Source organism: Glycine soja, chromosome 13 (genome assembly GCF_004193775.1).
Source record: "Glycine soja cultivar W05 chromosome 13, ASM419377v2, whole genome shotgun sequence".
Classification (NCBI taxonomy): Eukaryota; Viridiplantae; Streptophyta; class Magnoliopsida; order Fabales; family Fabaceae; genus Glycine; species Glycine soja.
Window position 1 is genome coordinate 22097102 of NC_041014.1, and position 18035 is coordinate 22115136.

Below are 18035 nucleotides of genomic sequence, written 5' to 3' on the forward strand. Positions count from 1 at the left end.
TAGTGATACTTGTGGTAAAGTTGTGTGTTAGGATTTAGGATACAATGAGAAGGATATTTGGACTATTAATGAGTTAGTTAATTAAAGGGTTTTATTAGATATAAATAGGGGAAGAAGGATATGAAATATTCTCTTCTATTTTCTGTTCTTTTCTTATATTTAGTAAAATTCTTTCTTTTCTTCATCATTTCAATTTTGTTCCTAACATTGTGAGGCTAGACTGATTAATCTGGGAAAGCAATGTAGCTAGGCTCATGTCTCTAGGAAAGTCATTAGGCTAGATTATATCTAATCTTATAGTGCATGATTTGAACCAAAGAAGGCGGGTCTGAGTAGTTGAGGTTATGATTCAACAAGAAGAGAGAAAAAATGAATCAATGTGTCTTTCTCAAACTCCACCCATGTAGACTACAAGCGCTAGCCAAAAAAATAAATGAGAAATTGAATCCATGATTATATGCCCTATATTTGCAATCACCTTTTTCTCCTTGTTGTCTAAAGTCACCTAACACCTTTGAGATGAAGGTGGATTAAATGAGCCATGCCACATTCGTTTCAAACTATGTAAATGGATACTTGATAGTGAGGACCAAAAAGGTAAAGAATTGCAACTATAGGCACCAAAATGAGATGTTTTAAACTATACGGATTAAAAGGGAAAGTTATTACAACTATAGGAAACAAATGGGTAATTTCCATGTTTTCAAATAATGAGGTTAGCTCCATCTTTCAGGTTTTTCTGATCATCTTGATATGTGACTGATATTATCGTCTTTACTTTTTTGATCAATTTGTTTGCATTTGAACTAAACTCTATGTATTTGACTATTTGGATTTGGATTAGTACTTGGTATCTTTACTCATTCCAAGATATTTTTCTGGGTATTACTTGATTTTACTCGGCAAATAAATGATGACGATGGGTACAAAATTATTGTTTTTCAATGTTGTTCAGTTTTCTTTCATAATACAACAACAACAACAACAACAACAACAACAAGAATAATAATAATAGGACTCTCCGCTTGCAAATAGGACTCTCTGCTTCCCACAAGGGATAGTGGAAGACTTACTGATCAAGGTCAGAAAATTCATTTTCCCTGTGGACTTTATGATTCTAGATATAGAGGAGAATGAAGTCACACCGATTATTTTGGGAAAACTCTTCCTCAACACAATAGGAACATTGATTGATGTCAAGGAAGGGAAATTGACTTGGTGGCTAGGTGATGAGGAAGAAGTATTTAAGGTATTTGGTACTGCAACAAACTCATTTTCTCCTCATTCCTGTAATTTTGTGCAGGCCACTAACAAGATAAAAGTCATTTTCTCCTCAAATACCCATAAACCCTAATTAGTCAAGTAACCCTAATTTGTCAAATACCCCTAAACCCTAATTGGCCAAGTAACACTAAACCTTAATTACTCAACTACCTATAAACCCTCATTAGTCAAATACCCCTAAACCCGAATTTGTCAAGTAACCCTAAACTCTTATTTGTCAAATATCCCTAAACCCAATTAGTCAAGCAACCCTATTTTTTCAAATAACCCTAAACCCTAATTTATCAAACACACTTAAACCCCAATTAGTAAAGTAAACCTAAACCATGATCTATCAAATATAGATAAACCCTAATTAGTCAAGTAACTGTATCCCTAATTTGTAAAATAACCCTAAACCCTAAGCATTCAAGTAACACTAAACCCTAATTAGTCAAGTACACATAAACCCCAATTTGTCAAGTAACACGTGAATCCTAAATTTTCAAATACTCATAAACCCTAATAAATCAAATAACCCTAAATTGTCAAATAACCCTAAACCCTAATTGGTCAAGTAACACAATATTCTAATTTGTCAAATAACCCTACACCCTAATTAGTCAAGTACCACTAAACCTTAATTAGTCAAGTACCTATAAATCTTAATTAGTCACATACACCTAAACCCCAAATTGTCAAGTAACCTTAAACCTTAATTTTCAAATACCCATAAACCCTAATTAGTCAAGTAACCCTAATTTGTCAAATACCCCTAAACCCTAATTGTCCAAGTAACACTAAACCGTAATTAACTCAACTACACATAAACCCTCATTAGTCAAATACCCCTAAATCCGAATTCGTCAAGTAACCCTAAACCCTTATTTGTCAAATACCCCTAAACCCAATTAGTCAAGCAACCCTATCTTTTCAAATAACCCTAAACCCTAATTGGTCATGTAACACTAAACCCTAATAAGTCAAGTACAATAAATCATAATTAGTCAAATACCACTAAAAGCTTATTTGTAAAGAAACCCTGAACCCTACTTTGTCAAATACCCATTAAAACTCAATCAGTCAAGTAATCCTAAACCCTTATCTTTGAAATACCCCTAAACCATAACTAGCAAAGTAACCCTAAAGTCTAATTTGTCAAATAACCATAAATACCCCTAAACCATAACTAGCAAAGTAACCCTAAAGTCTAATTTGTCAAATAACCATAAACCCTAATTAGTTAAGTAACACAAAACCCTAATTAGTCAAGTACACATAAATCTGAAATAGTCAAACACACATAAACCCCAATTTCTCAAGTAACCCTAAACATCTAATTTTTCAAACACCCCTAAATCCTACTTAATCAAGTAACCTAATTAGTCAAGTACCCCTAAACCCTTATTAGTCAAATATCCTTATTTCCTACTTTGATGATGACCTTGTAATAGCTAGCCTAGCCTAGCCTAGGTCCCACTTTTGTGGAATTTTAACTGCAGGAGGTGTCAACTCACTTTTCCAACGCAATACGAAAATGTCATTCATTTTTTCATATCCACTATACTTTCATATCACAATGTCTATTTTTTCAAGTAACCATCAATTTTATGTTTTAACTGTTACCTTTTCTCTTAAATATAATCTTTAAAGTATAAAAAAATAATGAAATAATTGTATAAGTATTAAAATTATAATAATAATACTCATAAGAACATCTATAACGAGAACTAGTTGATGGTTTACTTAACAAAAAAAAATATTATTTTTGTATGTTATACATGATTTTTAGTTACTTAAAATTGGAGATAATTGTTGATATAAGTATTACTTGTGAGTTGCTTAACTTTATATATCAAACATAGGAGAGAAAAATAAAATATTTATGAATTAAGTAATTTATTAATAGGAATATTAGAAAGAAAATTAATTAAATTGCTTAAGATTAATGTGACATAAATTAAATTTCTTATATTAACACTATTGAAGATTGTCTAAGGTGTCATAAATATGGAGTTTAACTTCTGATTAATTATGTTAATAGAATAAAAAATGTAGATAAAGAAAATTCTCCTTAATTGATACTCTATTTTCTAAAGAATTAGTTTCATGGAGAGGATATCACTAGATTCAATCTCAAATCTAAAAAAAGAGAGACAAAAATAAATTATATTAATAGTTTTCTAAGTATTAAAACAAAAAAAAATCCTAAATTTTATTAAAATACATTGATTTAGAAACTAAAATAATAATTATTTAATACTTTAAAAAAATACTTAAATAATTTATTGTTCTACTGACCACTTGAGAGAGAAAAAAAGGTAATAAAGTTCGATCGATGAAAACTGGCAAAAGGCTCAACAATTGCTCTCAATCACATATATTTTTCGATTCATCTCTCAACCACATATATGACTGTTCCACGCAAGGAAATTGAAAATCGAATTTTTAAATGATTGTTGCCATAAACATTTTTCACACGTTCTCCTGGGAGAAACATAAAGAGCTGAGAATGAACTAAATTTTTGCATAAATTAAAATAAACAATTTTACATGCATTTGTGGGATAAAGATAAAGAGGATTTTTTTAAATAAATTAAAATCAATATCTATTTTGTAATAAAAAATCAATATATGTTTAATTTATTTTTTATTTTTATTTTCTTCCCCTGCAACATTGAGAAGTTTATCTGCTGCTCCCGGGCCAATCCAATCGTGGATATGGCTTTCCCAAAGTATTACTTGTGGGTTTTGGGCCCTTGTCTACGATGTTGGGTATTAGAGAAAAAGCCCAAATATTTTCGTTGCCGGATGCGAATCCGAATCACTAGAGATGCAACATGCTAGTTAAAATATATTGAAAATTATAAAATAAAAAAGAATATTAAATGATAGTAAAATCATCAAAAATTATAATTTTAATAAATTTTAGTTAATAAAAATATATATTTAAAAGAGTATGTTAGAGGATATATTGTTAGTATTTCTTTTATAGAGTATAATCTAATCATCTAGCAAATATATATTATAATAGCAACCTTTGTTATAGTATAGCATTTGTATATTTAATTTAACACACACACACACACACACATATATATATATATATATATATATATATATAAAAGAAACTTAGCTACTTAACATTTTTTTATTTAATTTAACTAGAGAGATTGGTCGAATCAATGTTTTTGAGATATACATATTATTACAAGTTTATTCTCCTAATATACAATGAATAACCTAATGTGTTGTTATATGCTTAAGGTTAACTCTTCTAATAATTTTACTAGATTTATTCGTTGTTTATTATAAGAGTAAGTAGAACAAATTTTTATCTTACAATCATAATGACTAATGTCAGATGTTTTTTTTTAAAAAAAAAATTACATAATTATTTATATTTTAGTTCTGATCTATAATTTAAAGATTAAGATTACTACTCTTTTTTATTTATCTACTTTTACAATAAAAAATATTTGTTTTTATTTGTCCACTTAAAAGTTTTAGGTAACATTAATTGCTATCTTATTAATATACTCTTATTTATAGTTAATTTTCAAATATTTCATGTTTTTATAATAACAAAAGTCATATTATGAAATAAAATAATTTTAATATGAATAAAAAAAATATCAATTATGTTTTTAATTCATGTATTGTTGAGTGCACAATATAAGAAACAGAATGACTTTTTTTTTCTTTTTCTTTCATACGTGCCTTGTTTGATACTAGCTCATTGATATGATGATTTTTACACAATTTATTGTTTCACTAATGAATGACACCCTTTCTTAATAAGCAAAGCTGAGCGTATACTTCAAAAAAAAAAAAAACTGAGTGTAATTTATTTTGTTTAAAGTTCATAACTGTTACGTGACATATTCGCAGTTTACTTTGAAAAGAAAATTTTTCAATTTTGAAACTACTCTAATTCAGGCCATCTAGCTCAGATGCAGTCATTGCCACGGCAATGGGTTATTCAATTTAATTTTTCCTCGAAAGAATATTTAATATCATTTTTTATAAATTTAAATTTGTAAAAAAAAAAATGATGCGAGAGTGAACAAATATAATTTCATAACCACTAAGCCAGCCAGACACAGACCAACAACCAAAAGTATTTTTGTTCAATAATTTGTCTTCTTTGGACGCGATTTATTAAAAAAAACATTTTTTTTTGTGTGAATAAGGGGCAACAGCCCCTAGAAGAGAATATTAGTAAAAAACATCCTTATGTAAAAAATATTAATAATAAATATTAACCTTTTATTTTAAAAAGTATGTTTTAGACTTATATATAAAAAGATCAGATGAAAAATAAATACGAGTAATTATATATACTATTTCTTACAGTATTATTTGTTTAATGTTTAAATAATAAAACTATGCAAAACTAAAGATTGCGTAGACAAGACAAAGGCCAGAGAAAAACACGCGAAGCAGCCAAAGAATCTGCATAAATAACCGCAACCTCCTTATTTTGTAGAAATTTAGGTATAAAGGGTAACTTTTAATTAAAATTAAAAAGATGTCTAAAATATTTTCCAATAATTGATATGCTATTTTTTTTAAAGTTGTCTTAACCCGCAACTACAATTTCAATTATTGTAAATAAAGACATCATTTATTCTTTTCTTTTTTCTCTTGAATTTTTTATTATCCAATTCATAATTAACTTAAGACCCATAGAGGCATAGACACACAAGTACACAGCATAGTCAAGCTTTGAATTGTTGAATGTGTTGCGCTTGCGCCACGAACAGATGAATTAGAAAAGAAGCAGCAGCACCAACTTTTCTTGCTCAATACCCATCGAATGCAAAGACAAAGAGACTCTCTTTTTTAATTATTATTTCCTGTTCCTTTCTTCCTTCTTCTGACCAACCAGTAGGACTCCTTCAAAGGCCAGTATCTCTTCAATTTTCCTAATTCTCTGTTTCTTTTATCTAAATGGGTATTCCAGTTTTCCTTCTGATGCAGATAAAGTTTCTCTCTTTTTTGGTTTTTATTTCCTTGATCCAAGTTTTTTTTTTGTTTTTTTCTTGATGACTATTTGGGTAGATTCAGGGATTTTTCTTTCTTTTGGTTGTTGCCCATCACCCTTTTTGGCATGTTTTTTACTTGTATTGTCTGCATGAATTAAAATTTCAATGCGTTTTATGTGAGCTGAAATTCTGAATTGCGGGTGTGTTGTATCTTAATTAAGAAGCTCTTGGTTTTTTACGAGAACGGTTTTGTTGATTCGAATGCTTAGGTCTCATACATGCTTATACTGGGAACCAAGAATAAAGTAGAATTTCCCAATTTCTTAGAATTACTGAAAACTGAAGAGATTATGTATGGTTTTTGAGGAAAACATCAAATATTTCTAAGAATATGGGAGGCCTTCTTGCTTCCCTGTTCGGATTTGTTAGTGGCGAGTTTGTTGAAATATTCTTTTGATTTATCTGTTTGTAAGTGGAAAGATGCTAGTCTCACAAATCATTTTTTTTATCTAACATGATGGATTTCTCCAAACAGGGATTTTGAGCGTTGTTTGAATTGCTGGAGGCCTGAGAGTGCAAACTAACTCCACAATCCATGGATAAAGGTACTCTAGCATTTTTCTTATTATTAGCCAACAAAATCCTATGGATATAAGTACAATTGCATATACTTATTTGATTGTAAATGTTACTTCATTATTTATCTCTTTTTTCCAATATGCACAACATCCTGTCCTGACTTGTCTATTCTGACACTGATACTTATCCTTTTAAGTTATCACATAAGTTGGTACAAGAATTTATGCAAAGTCCAAACAATTATATTGAATAATATGTTAGTTAGCTCCAGTCTACTTGATTTCCAGTCTTATCACATCGCTTATCAATTACCATTGTTTGGATAAGTGAGCTATTAAGTTTTTCGGTTCTAAATGTCACAGTTAGAATTACATTATCATTACAATTGACATTTGACAAGCTATGAATAAACTGCCAAAAGCATGGAAGAGTTTCATAATATAATTTGTTCCTTGTGACCAAATTGTGAGAATTAACCTCCATGTAATAAGCTTTCATGGAGAGAGGACGTGTATTCTGTCATCAGACTGTAATATACTCGCACCAACATAAATTAGAGGTTTAAGGTTGATTGTAGTCCCTGAATTTTCGCCAATTTGAGTATCTCTTTTAGGTTTTAGTTCCTATGTGTTCACTCATGTGGGTTTTTAGTCCCTTCCGTTTACATATTGGTCCCTATATTTTCCACTCATTTGGATTTTGGACCCTGTAGTTTTCTACTCATTAAGGCGCTGATCCCTGTTTACAATGATGGATTGATCCTTTTTAGTTTTAACTTATTAAGGTACCAGCTCCTAAGGGACCAAAACCTTCATGGTTGGAATATAGGAACCGTATCCCAATAAAGAATATATAGATGTATATGTATATATACAAGGACTATCCCAAATGAATGAAAATTGTGGGGATCAAAATCTTGTTTAAACCTAAATCAAATTATCAAGGAAAACATGGTTTTCCATAGGAACAAGCTTTGTCACCTCTGCTTAGCATGTTAATATGCTTGTAGAATATAACTGCATTCGTGATATAAGTAGGGGAATTGAAACTCGAGAAGAAATAAAGCACTTGCTTGCCGTGAAATGAGATTTCCTTTGTTGTTGCAGATGCAAGGGTGGAAGAGACTGTTGATTTGCGAACCAATGTGGAGTTGGTTAGATCAGTCTCTGATAAGCATCATGATCTTTTGAGGCCATCTGCTCGGAACCTTTCGAGAGGTAACAATATTAACGATATGTCTATATACTGGAATGCAAAATATATAATTTTACTATTTGTTTCCAAGTATTCTATTATAAAATTGGATCTATTAGTACACAATGACTAATATGCTGATTGCACCAATGGAATTGTATCATCCTCCATTTGTTTTTTATATAGGGAGGGAGGGGATGCGGCAAGGGATATATGTTACTGAATAGTATATCTTACTTTAGTGCATCTATTGTTCAAAATTTAACAATTTTGGAGGTTATTTTTTTTGTTTGTGTTGCTTTCTGCCTTTTCCTTTGCATTACATCATAAAGAACGAGCTCTCTTCGCATAATTGATGGATGCAACTGTATGTTTTTTTCTGCATCACATTTTCAGTGACACTTGACTTCTATTTCCATTATATTTATATAGAATTATGGATAATTTCCTTCAGAACCTTACCCTTTGTCCTTGAGTTCAATCTCACGACCCAGTTGTCCCTTTACTAGAGTTTAAAGAACGTACTATTCTATGTACCATGACAAATATGCATAAATTTTGTCCAAGCAGCACCTCCTCCTTGAAAAACAAGGTCAAGAATAGGGTTGGGGATAACAAGTCCAGTGATAATGGGCTGTATTAACTAATTTAACTTGATAAAGACAGCTGCACAAATCAAAGTTTCTTTTTTTTCACAGTTGTCTCTTGATCTCAACGCGATTTTCTTCCCCAAAATATTAACAAATTTTATGGCTGTGGCAGGACAATCAACAGATGCAGCTGGCCATGGAAAAGGAAAGTATGCCTTAATTAGAGACCCAGAGGTCTTCCAAACGGGAGTTTATGATAAGCCCCTTCCATTTTTTGGATGTGGAATCGGATGGTTCTCGTAAGTAATTTTAATATACTATCTTCCCCAATTGCCTCATCTTGTCTCACAGCTGTTTGTTGAATTGCAGATTTCTTTTTGGATTTCTATGCCCTCCTATGTGGTTCTATGCTACAATTCTCTATTTTGGAAATCACTATCGGAAGGATCCTAGGGAGCGAGCAGGGCTGGGAGCCTCTGCAATTGCTGTAATCTCTCCCCTTTCTCTCAGCTCTTTCTGTCTATCTGTCTGTGTCTGTTTGCTCATGCATACCCTTATATATGTTAACAACGTTGTGCACTATAAAATCTGCTGTCAACTAGGATTGTTTTGACCAGAGGCCAGTACTTACTACCTTGCTCAGCTTGGATCAAGCTAAAATAAACAAGAAAGCTTTAGAAACTCCAGTTTATGGGGCAAGTTTCACGGATAAAACCTCACTTTTTAGTTTTTTATGAACATGAATTATATATACAAGTAAACACGCCAAATGACAAGGCCCTGTTTGGGGAAACCTTTTCATAAGCACTGATAAGAGGGCACAGAAATAGCAAGTTAAAATGAATTGAGTTTCTTTTACAAGTTAAAATCTACTTATCACCTCAACTTTTGAAAAAGTTAGATGGAAGAACTTTTATAAAAATTCAAGATCACTATATAAGCATTTACAGAAAAGTTTGACTTGGAGTAAGAGTTCAATTCTTTTTACCTTTGTATTTTTTTTTTCTCTTATATTAGTGTTTACAGAAAAGTTTATTCAAACATACTCATTCGAAATGTGTTTCAATGCTACCGGCATTTAGTAAACTTCTTTTGTTGAATGGTTTTGGGAATCGGGCCACAGCCTACCAGTTCAACTTGTTAAATAGGCCACGCTAAGAGAGATATAAACCAAAAAAACTATAACTTGATCAAGCATAATGAGCTCGAACAGTTTTACTATGAATAAAGTCAAGGTTGCTCTTCAATTTGATTGTACGTATTATTCTTGCTGCGCAAGTTCGTTTTCTGCATTGCAGACATTATGAATTATTGCATATCACTTTGCTTGAGTGATGTCTAAATTAGCATGGTGATAAACTTGCAGGCATTAGTGTGTTCGGTAGCGTCGCTGATGATTGGAGTAATTCTTGTGTTACGGTACCTCTATGTCTAATTCACATGCAAAGGTGAAAATTGAGAAGTAGAAGCATTTGGAATCAATTCCGGCGGGATATTAGAAACAATTGGACATATGTATATAAGAACTTCAAATAGATGGAAAAAGACTTGCATATATTGTTGGTGAAGTAAATCACAGCAAGAAAATCTGTTGGCTATACCATAAGTTGAGAGAAGATAATGCGCCATATCCCTTATTTGTTTATTTTCTGAGCTGATGTATACTCAAAGAAATCTTTTGACGAGTGTTTATGAATCTTCCAAAATCACTATTAATTTTATTTCATTTATACCCTTTGGATGTGGAAGTGCTATTATATATGTTCTCCTATAGATATGAAAGGTGCAAGGCTCGAAGGTAGAAAACTAACGCAAGATAACTGATGCACACTGCTAATCATTTCATTCTGTCCTTCATATAAGGACGGGTCATGTACTCATGTGGGCCGCAAAACATGAAACTTTGACTGTTGTTACGCACATCCAGCACAAGTACTGATACATCCAGCAAATCAATGCAATTTTTATTTTATTCTTCCATAAATTATTAACAGGAAACTCTATCCAATCGAACTAATAATACAATTGTATTATAAAATAATTAATATTATTATATGTAACATTGAAATTTATAATATATATTTAATACACATATAAATTTAGATAATAAATTTTATAGCAATTAATTTTGATCTAATAATTAATTTGTTTATAGGACAAAATGAAAAATGAAAATTGTGTGAATTATGCCAAATGTACCAGCAATTTGCATGGTGTGTATAGTAACCCCTGGAACTTTTTGGTCTATAACTTATTTTAACAAAATAAATATGCATAAATTTAATAAAAAATTAAAAAAAAATAAAGTTAAAACGTAAGAATAGTATATAAAATGTGTGTAAGCGTAATACTAAAATCAAGCAAGATCTAGGTGTAACTACTACTAACCTCAAGGGAAGTTAGTATAAACATCCCGATTAAAATGAAACTTACCCTCGGTTAAAAAGTACATAATAAAAAGTAAAACTTGATTATTAAACTCGTCTAAAAGAGTTCACATAGGGTCACATAAGATTTAAGAACCATGTTCTGCAGATTCTACAACTCATTGCTAGTAATTCAACATAATAACCAAACGAATCTCTCTGCCTTGATCTTTTCTTTGGTTTTTCTACAAGATAATAATTGAATAATTTTGCACAAAGTAGCAATGAAGTATTCGTTACAAAAAATTTCTTTATGAGGATTTTTTTTTTGTATGAATGAATGTCTACCAAGCAACAAGAGAATTACGAAAAATTGCATGGATTACTAGTCATAAGAACTTTAACTAGTGTTCAATCTTTGGCCAGCAATCGCACATACTTGTTCTCAACTGCAAATCTAGAGCTGGAATTGATCTGTCCACACAATTTTTTCATAAGGATACCAATATTTATAATTATTTAAAGGAAAAATTAACAAAAACATAATCCATTAGATCGGCTTACCTTCTGCTCAAGCGCCTCACTCAATTCAGTGTCATCCACTACAATGCCACATTCCTGCAGTGCTCTGAGGACAACTTTTCTCAGTTTCTTCATCTTCAAAATTCTATCAGGATGCTGCCACGAACAAAAAAATAAGTACATTTAAGTGCACTAAGGAAATTAGATGTGTGGAGCAACATTCAAAAATACAAATTTTGAGCAAGCTCATTATAGATGTCATTGTAGCTGTAGTTAAGTCCATCTTAAAATTCATTGATTCTATCTATCTTATGCTCACAGTAAAAAGATAAGATCAATATAACAGCACATAAATCAATCACAAACCAAGAAAGGATGTCATTCTGAAATTCAAAACACGTACAGATTTCAAGGCTGATTTGATGAACTTCTTCCATTTAATTTTATTTTTGACAGCACTCCGTTCTTTCTTCAAATTGCTCTCTCCTGTTGCTTCCTCACCCTGAATTACTTCTCCATTTCCCATGTCAACTGAAGTGTCATTCTTGGTTTTCTTAATACGGTCATCCTCCAATGCTTCAAGTTTCCTCTTTTTCTTTGCTGATGAAATTTCATTCCCTGGTTTTGAGTTATTTTGTTCAGAAGATTCTTGCAATTTTGGCAGCCCTCCATTTTTGCCATCTCTCACATCATCATTAGGAGCAGTCTCCACAGCAACCTTTGCATCAGTGGTAGATTTGTCTGCCTCAACTGGTTGTTGCTTTGAAGCATGGAATGCTCTAGCCTTTGCCCTGTGTTTCTTTCCATCAGCATGGAGAAGAAGTGTTTGCTTACTTGTAGCTTTCGTATTGCAAAGACTGCAAACCCACAAATGAGTATAATAAATCAGACAACACCATAAGGGTGACACAATATAAGAAAAAATCTTTCTTGGTGAAGATTTTGCAGACAATGGCCAAGAACAATTAATCTCCCACTCTTTACTACAACATACTTTCTAAAATGTGTCTCAAGTATTGAAGTTGCTGCACCTACATGGGAATAGGGCAAAGTTTGTAGTAGCGTACCCATTGTCATCTTAACTTTGCATATTTCAGTAACAAAAGGCACATTAAACTTAGTGCCCTTTTACACCTATTATTTACATTACATAAAGATAAAAAGAAAAAAAAGAAAAGGTTAAAACTTAAGACCTTGACGATCCAAGGAACCCATAAGACATAATAAGGCAACTCAAATGCAAGGAGTAGGAACTTAGAAGTCTAAATCCCATCCAAACATATATGTAAGCCATGCCATAAGAACCTTGGGAAAACCACACTACAAAATCTAGGCAGCTAGCTATTGTAGTTGGAGACCCCGAGGCCTTATAAACCACACACTAGAATTCCATACTTCTACAATGTGGGACTCAAGTCCCATACCCTGCAATTGGATTCTATGACCATGATAAATTGATAATTATCTTTCTCTCGGGTAGCCTTTAAAACATATAATGCAGGATCTTGATCAACATTTACTCTGTACTATAAATACGCTGACTAACAACTAGTGACTACCATGGTATTAGAATTTAGAAATTGTATCCAATAGATTATATACCTACAGAACCAAGGAGGCCGGTCAGATAACCCCACATTAATATCAATGTCGGGCCTTTGTTTGCTATCCTTATTAGGGTTTGCAGTTGCAACGTTCAAAGTTTTGCCTTGGCCTTTTGGTCCATATTTCTCCTGGAATTCAAAGTAAAATGTAGGAGGTTGAGCAAATAAGATTAATATTTTTAAGACTTGTATGAAAATCCAATATGTTGCCAAAAGAATACAAATTTGGCTCCTCTAAAGTAAGAAGAGAGCCTCAGTGAACTTATCCTCTAAAAATGCACCCCCTCACTTTAGATAAGTTCAATCCTGAGAGTGTGATCATAATAAAAGTGAGACATCAGAAAAAAAATTTTGCCCATTAGTAGAAATTGATAGATTAGAAATCTCATTTCCGAGATAACAAAAAATAAGAACAAGAAAGTGAGAATGAGAGACTCACCGCTTCTGTGATACACTGCGTGTGATCCTGAACGGTGTCACGCCCAAATATTTCCCCACAGTCAATGCACGACAACTGCATAACATAAATAAATCAACAGAAGAAAAAAAAAATATTAGCATCGCCATTCGAAACAGGTTGTGGAGAAGAATTAGTGACAAGTGGATTTGGATGTGAACTTTGTAGGCAGAGCAAGTTCGGAAGTGACTAGACAACTTGGGTTTTTTGAGGTTGTCTCCGCAATCTTCGCATTGAAACCAAACCATATCTGAGTTTTAACTTTAAGGTTGTGTTGCTACTTGCTACCCAGAAAGCGTGAGGACTGTGCAACTTTGGGGTTTAAGCCTTTACAGAGCAGGTTAGGGTTTTTTTGTTTCGCTCCAATTATAAATGTACCCTAGCTCCAATCAATTTGCGTTTATTATTTTATTCAACATCTTGAGGATCATAATTATTTTTTTAAAAAAAAACTAAAGAGTGCACCATACTTTGTAAATTCCTAATTTGTTTCCTAAACGGACTGATTTTTAATTGATTGAAAGTGGAGTTTTTTTTTTACAAATAATATATCAAAATTAAAATCTATCAATATTTTGAGTTTATTTTTTATGCACAATAAATGTAAAAGTTTTTTTATTAACAACCAATTAGAAATCAATATAAATAGATTTTGTTTACGTGATCTAGCCTTTGTTGGTTAGTCTTTCTTGTGTTTATTTTCGTCATTGTACCAAAAAATATTATAAATCAATTTAGGATAAATTTTAAAATAATCATTATAAAAATCAATAAATCTACATTTGTAATTAAATAAGATAATCTAGTACGATAAAAATTTGTGTACTGTAAACCAATTAAAAATCAATTTAAATATGACTTTTAAAACTATTATTAACAATGTTTTGTTTTACAATGTCCATATATTCTATATAAATTGTTAATATTTTATATTCAATAATATAAGTGATCTAATAATTTTTATGAGGTCTTATCGAATTTGTTTAGTTCTATGGACCACTGTATCACATCAGATGTACTATAAATAATAAGGGAGCTACTCCTAAGGCCTAAAATGGACCAAAAGAAACCTTTGTATTCTCTTAGTCGTGTGATTCTGAATATGAACGGTCAATATCAAAATACATGCAAATAAAACAAAATCCAATTAAGGTATAATTTTTCACTCAAAACAAACTATGGTATTTAGAAATTTACAGGTGAAGAGAAGTTACGTAGCTAAGCTAACAAATAACAATGCAGCAAATCCTTGTAGTACTATCTTAATTCCTATTTTCTAATGTCCAAACATAACAAACATCTCAAATGTTTGACGTAATAATGTAAAATCATGTTACATCGATATGAAGAATGATTTATTTAATAAAAAAATTAATATTCGACTTTAATATTTTAATTAGCGATAATAATACATCACAAGTGAGATAGGTTTTTGACCAAGCAATAAGAAGACACATATGTATTTGACCTAGGAAAAAAAACAAAAAAGGAAATATTCAACTTATAAAAGGTGATGTGAATGGGCCCAGCAGCTACTAGAGTAAGGCCCATCAGAGTCAACCAAATTTGAAGGCACGAAAGTGAAGTGAGGAAAGAGGATATAGCAATAGCAGAGTTGAGTTTGCGACGAGACAATTTAGCATGAAGCTGAGTGGACTGAAATCGGTGGAGAACGCGCACGATGATTCGGTGTGGGCGGTCACATGGGTACCCGCAACCGCCAACCGGCCACCGCTCCTCCTAACCGGTTCCCTCGACGAGACCGTCAGGCTCTGGCGCTCCGACGACCTCGTTTTGGAGCTCACCAACACCGGCCACTGCCTCGGCGTCGCCTCCGTCGCCGCCCACCCCCTCGGCTCCGTCGTCGCCTCCTCCTCCCTCGACAGCTTCGTCCGCGTGTTCGATGTCGATTCCAACGCCACCATCGCCACCCTCGAGGCTCCTCCCTCTGAAGTCTGGCAAATGCGCTTCGATCCCAAGGTATGTATAATAGGATAGGGCTTTTTCCTGTCTTTACCTTTTGCAATTCTTTCCAACAACCACCGGCCTTATTATTCGTAACACTTCACAACGATTGTGCTAATCCGAAAACCTAAAACAGAAAAACTGAAAATTCATCAACTGAGAGTGAAACCTGTTGTGTATGAAAATGCTATGCTGACTTATCTTTTATGAAGACATGTGGTGATAATTCTGATGTTAAAGATGGTGGACAACTGCAAATTTTCGTTTTTTTTATGATTGTGATGCATGTTTCGTGAACCCTAGGTCAGGCTAGGTGAAAAACCTGTATGCTATAACAGGGCTCAATTTTTATTATTTACATTCTAAATGCTTGTCGCGATTTGCAACATGTTTGTTACCAATGATTGTTGAAAGCTGAAACTTATGATCTATGAAGTGATGTTTCTTAATCACAGATAAGATTTCATTCTTATGCAAATGCATCCAGTTTGCTGGAGAGGTTTTTCTTCCTACCCTGCCACTTTTTAAGATATTTTGTGGGAATAGGCTTATTAAAGTTCAAAACAAGTAGAAATTGCCCTTGTGTGAAAGCATGTTTTATTAATTTTTCTTGCATAAGAGCTATTTAGTATGAAGAAATTTATACGAAAAACGACAAAACAGTTTTTGAGCAATCAAGCACGTCCATACATGTTGGCTGAAGGTTTTATTAATTTTTCTTGCATAAGAGCTATCTAGTACAAAGAAACTTATACGAAAAAAGACAAAATGGTTTTTTGACTGACCAAGCACAACCATACATGCTGGCTGAAGTTTTATTAATTTTTCTTGCATAAGAGCTATTTAGTACAAAGAAATTTATACGAAAAATGGCAAAAGAGTTTTTTGACCAATCAATCACATCCATACATGTGCTGAATAGGAAAAATCACTTGATGAAATGTCTGTACATTATATTCACTTTATTCGTTTTATTTCGTAACTGATTTTTTGTACTAATTATCTTTTCTCTTTTTCTTGAGATAGCGACAAGTGTTGAAATTGACTCTTTCATTGTTTTTGTCGGCACCCGTGCACTGGCAATTTTGTGTGCTTAAGTTCAACATCTCATGAATTTGATTGGTTAACTTATACTTGTACCAACTGCAGGTTTGTTCAGTGTTTCTCTTCTGCAGTTATATATTATATCTTCAGTTCACTTGCCCTTTTTTTTTTCTGTTGACTACTATCATATTCTATGATGCAAAGTTTTTGTAATATGGAGGATCATGATTGCTTTGATGGTTGCAAATGTTTGATTCTATGGTCATGTAAAATATTCTTTGATGTATTAAAAATGGGGTGAAAAATTCAGGGATGAGTTTTATGTGAAAAAATTATTAGAAAACTCATCCATATATTTTTCATCAACATTCTTAAAGGATGTATGCAACTAAACTATAAGCATGAAATCTCAATCCCCATATAGCTCATTATTGTATAAAATAAAGGGACTTACTCAGCTCGTACTCGTCAAACTGCTAAAACTATTTATTTGCTTGTTCTGTTGACTCACTGTCAGTATGTGCCCTTCTATGGAAACTGTACTTGTTCCACTATGAATTTGCAGTGTAGTAGAAATCATTCATTGCCTTGATGCCTTGTGATACTAGGGCAAATGAGCATTTCATCCTTAGTCTTTAATTTAAACCTTTTTATCATATTTCCACATATTTAATCAACCAAAGTCCCCTCCCTTCAGGGTGCTATTCTAGCAGTTGCTGGCGGAGGTAGTGCATCAGTCAAGCTTTGGGACACTTCCTCATGGGAACTTGTTGCCACTCTGTCAATTCCTCGTCCAGAAGGGCAGAAGCCCACAGACAAAAGTGGCAGCAAGAAATTTGTCCTGTCCATTGCATGGAGTCCTGATGGGAAACGACTTGCTTGTGGTTCAATGGATGGCACCATTTCTGTTTTTGATGTGCCCCGTGCCAAATTTTTACACCACCTTGAAGGTCACTTTATGCCTGTGCGATCTCTTGTGTATTCTCCTTATGATCCAAGGCTGCTGTTTACTGCTTCGGATGATGGTAACGTCCACATGTATGATGCTGAGGGAAAAGCTTTAATTGGGACCATGTCAGGTCATGCTAGTTGGGTATTGTGTGTGGACGTGAGCCCAGATGGGGCGGCCATTGCTACAGGTTCAAGTGATAGATCTGTAAGGCTATGGGATCTTAACATGAGGGCATCTGTGCAGACAATGAGCAACCATTCAGACCAGGTATGGGGGGTGGCATTTAGATCACCTGGAGGGAGTGATGTGCGAGGTGTTCGACTTGCTAGTGTATCAGATGACAAGAGCATATCACTGTATGATTATTCCTGATTTAGATATTGCGCGCCGTATTTGTACTCATAAATGCTTTGTTTGCAAATTAATTTTTGAATTGGAGAAAATGCATGGTTGTACATGTCTGTATCCTTTATTTATGATTTGTTCCCCGTCTTAATTTATTTATTGCCAA

At 32.8% G+C, this 18035-nt stretch overlaps 3 protein-coding genes across 4 annotated transcripts; 2 read left to right on the top strand and 1 right to left on the bottom strand.

Moving 5' to 3' along the window:
- Positions 1 to 5956: 5956 nt before the first annotated feature.
- On the top strand, positions 5957 to 10355 carry LOC114381913. Of its 2 annotated transcripts, none has more exons than XM_028341138.1 (6): positions 5957 to 6170; positions 6787 to 6856; positions 7937 to 8047; positions 8787 to 8913; positions 8984 to 9101; positions 9981 to 10355. In XM_028341138.1, the coding sequence occupies exons 2-6, from the start codon at positions 6847 to 6849 to the stop codon at positions 10047 to 10049; spliced, it is 435 nt and encodes a 144-aa protein (XP_028196939.1). In that variant the 5' UTR covers positions 5957 to 6170; positions 6787 to 6846; the 3' UTR covers positions 10050 to 10355. The 2 variants fall into 2 exon arrangements, with proteins under 2 accessions (XP_028196939.1, XP_028196940.1); XM_028341139.1 differs by lacking the exon at positions 5957 to 6170 and adding an exon at positions 6189 to 6220.
- Positions 10356 to 11182: 827 nt separating this feature from the next.
- LOC114381912 (UBP1-associated proteins 1C-like) lies at positions 11183 to 13920 on the bottom strand. Its single transcript, XM_028341137.1, has 6 exons — positions 13725 to 13920; positions 13546 to 13620; positions 13105 to 13235; positions 11906 to 12359; positions 11545 to 11658; positions 11183 to 11454 (listed from the first exon to the last, which is right to left on the bottom strand). The coding sequence occupies exons 1-6, from the start codon at positions 13809 to 13811 to the stop codon at positions 11392 to 11394; spliced, it is 924 nt and encodes a 307-aa protein (XP_028196938.1). The 5' UTR covers positions 13812 to 13920; the 3' UTR covers positions 11183 to 11391.
- Positions 13921 to 15116: 1196 nt separating this feature from the next.
- Positions 15117 to 18035, top strand: LOC114381911 (WD repeat-containing protein VIP3-like). Its single transcript, XM_028341135.1, has 2 exons — positions 15117 to 15543; positions 17270 to 18035. The coding sequence occupies exons 1-2, from the start codon at positions 15205 to 15207 to the stop codon at positions 17894 to 17896; spliced, it is 966 nt and encodes a 321-aa protein (XP_028196936.1). The 5' UTR covers positions 15117 to 15204; the 3' UTR covers positions 17897 to 18035.

Excerpts from the sequence above, each read along its gene's own strand:
- LOC114381913 (XM_028341138.1), top strand. Across the intron at positions 8,048-8,786 it reads TGCTCGGAACCTTTCGAGAG|GACAATCAACAGATGCAGCT; the intron begins GTAACAATATTA and ends TGGCTGTGGCAG. Across the intron at positions 9,102-9,980 it reads TGGGAGCCTCTGCAATTGCT|GCATTAGTGTGTTCGGTAGC; the intron begins GTAATCTCTCCC and ends ATAAACTTGCAG.
- LOC114381912 (XM_028341137.1), bottom strand. The coding sequence starts at position 13,811 with ATGGTTTGGTTTCAATGCGAAGATTGCGGAGACAACCTCAAAAAACCC. Across the intron at positions 13,621-13,724 it reads GAACTTGCTCTGCCTACAAA|TTGTCGTGCATTGACTGTGG; the intron begins GTTCACATCCAA and ends TATGTTATGCAG. Across the intron at positions 11,455-11,544 it reads GTGAGGCGCTTGAGCAGAAG|ATCAATTCCAGCTCTAGATT; the intron begins GTAAGCCGATCT and ends TTGTGTGGACAG.
- LOC114381911 (XM_028341135.1), top strand. The coding sequence starts at position 15,205 with ATGAAGCTGAGTGGACTGAAATCGGTGGAGAACGCGCACGATGATTCG. Across the intron at positions 15,544-17,269 it reads AAATGCGCTTCGATCCCAAG|GGTGCTATTCTAGCAGTTGC; the intron begins GTATGTATAATA and ends CCCTCCCTTCAG.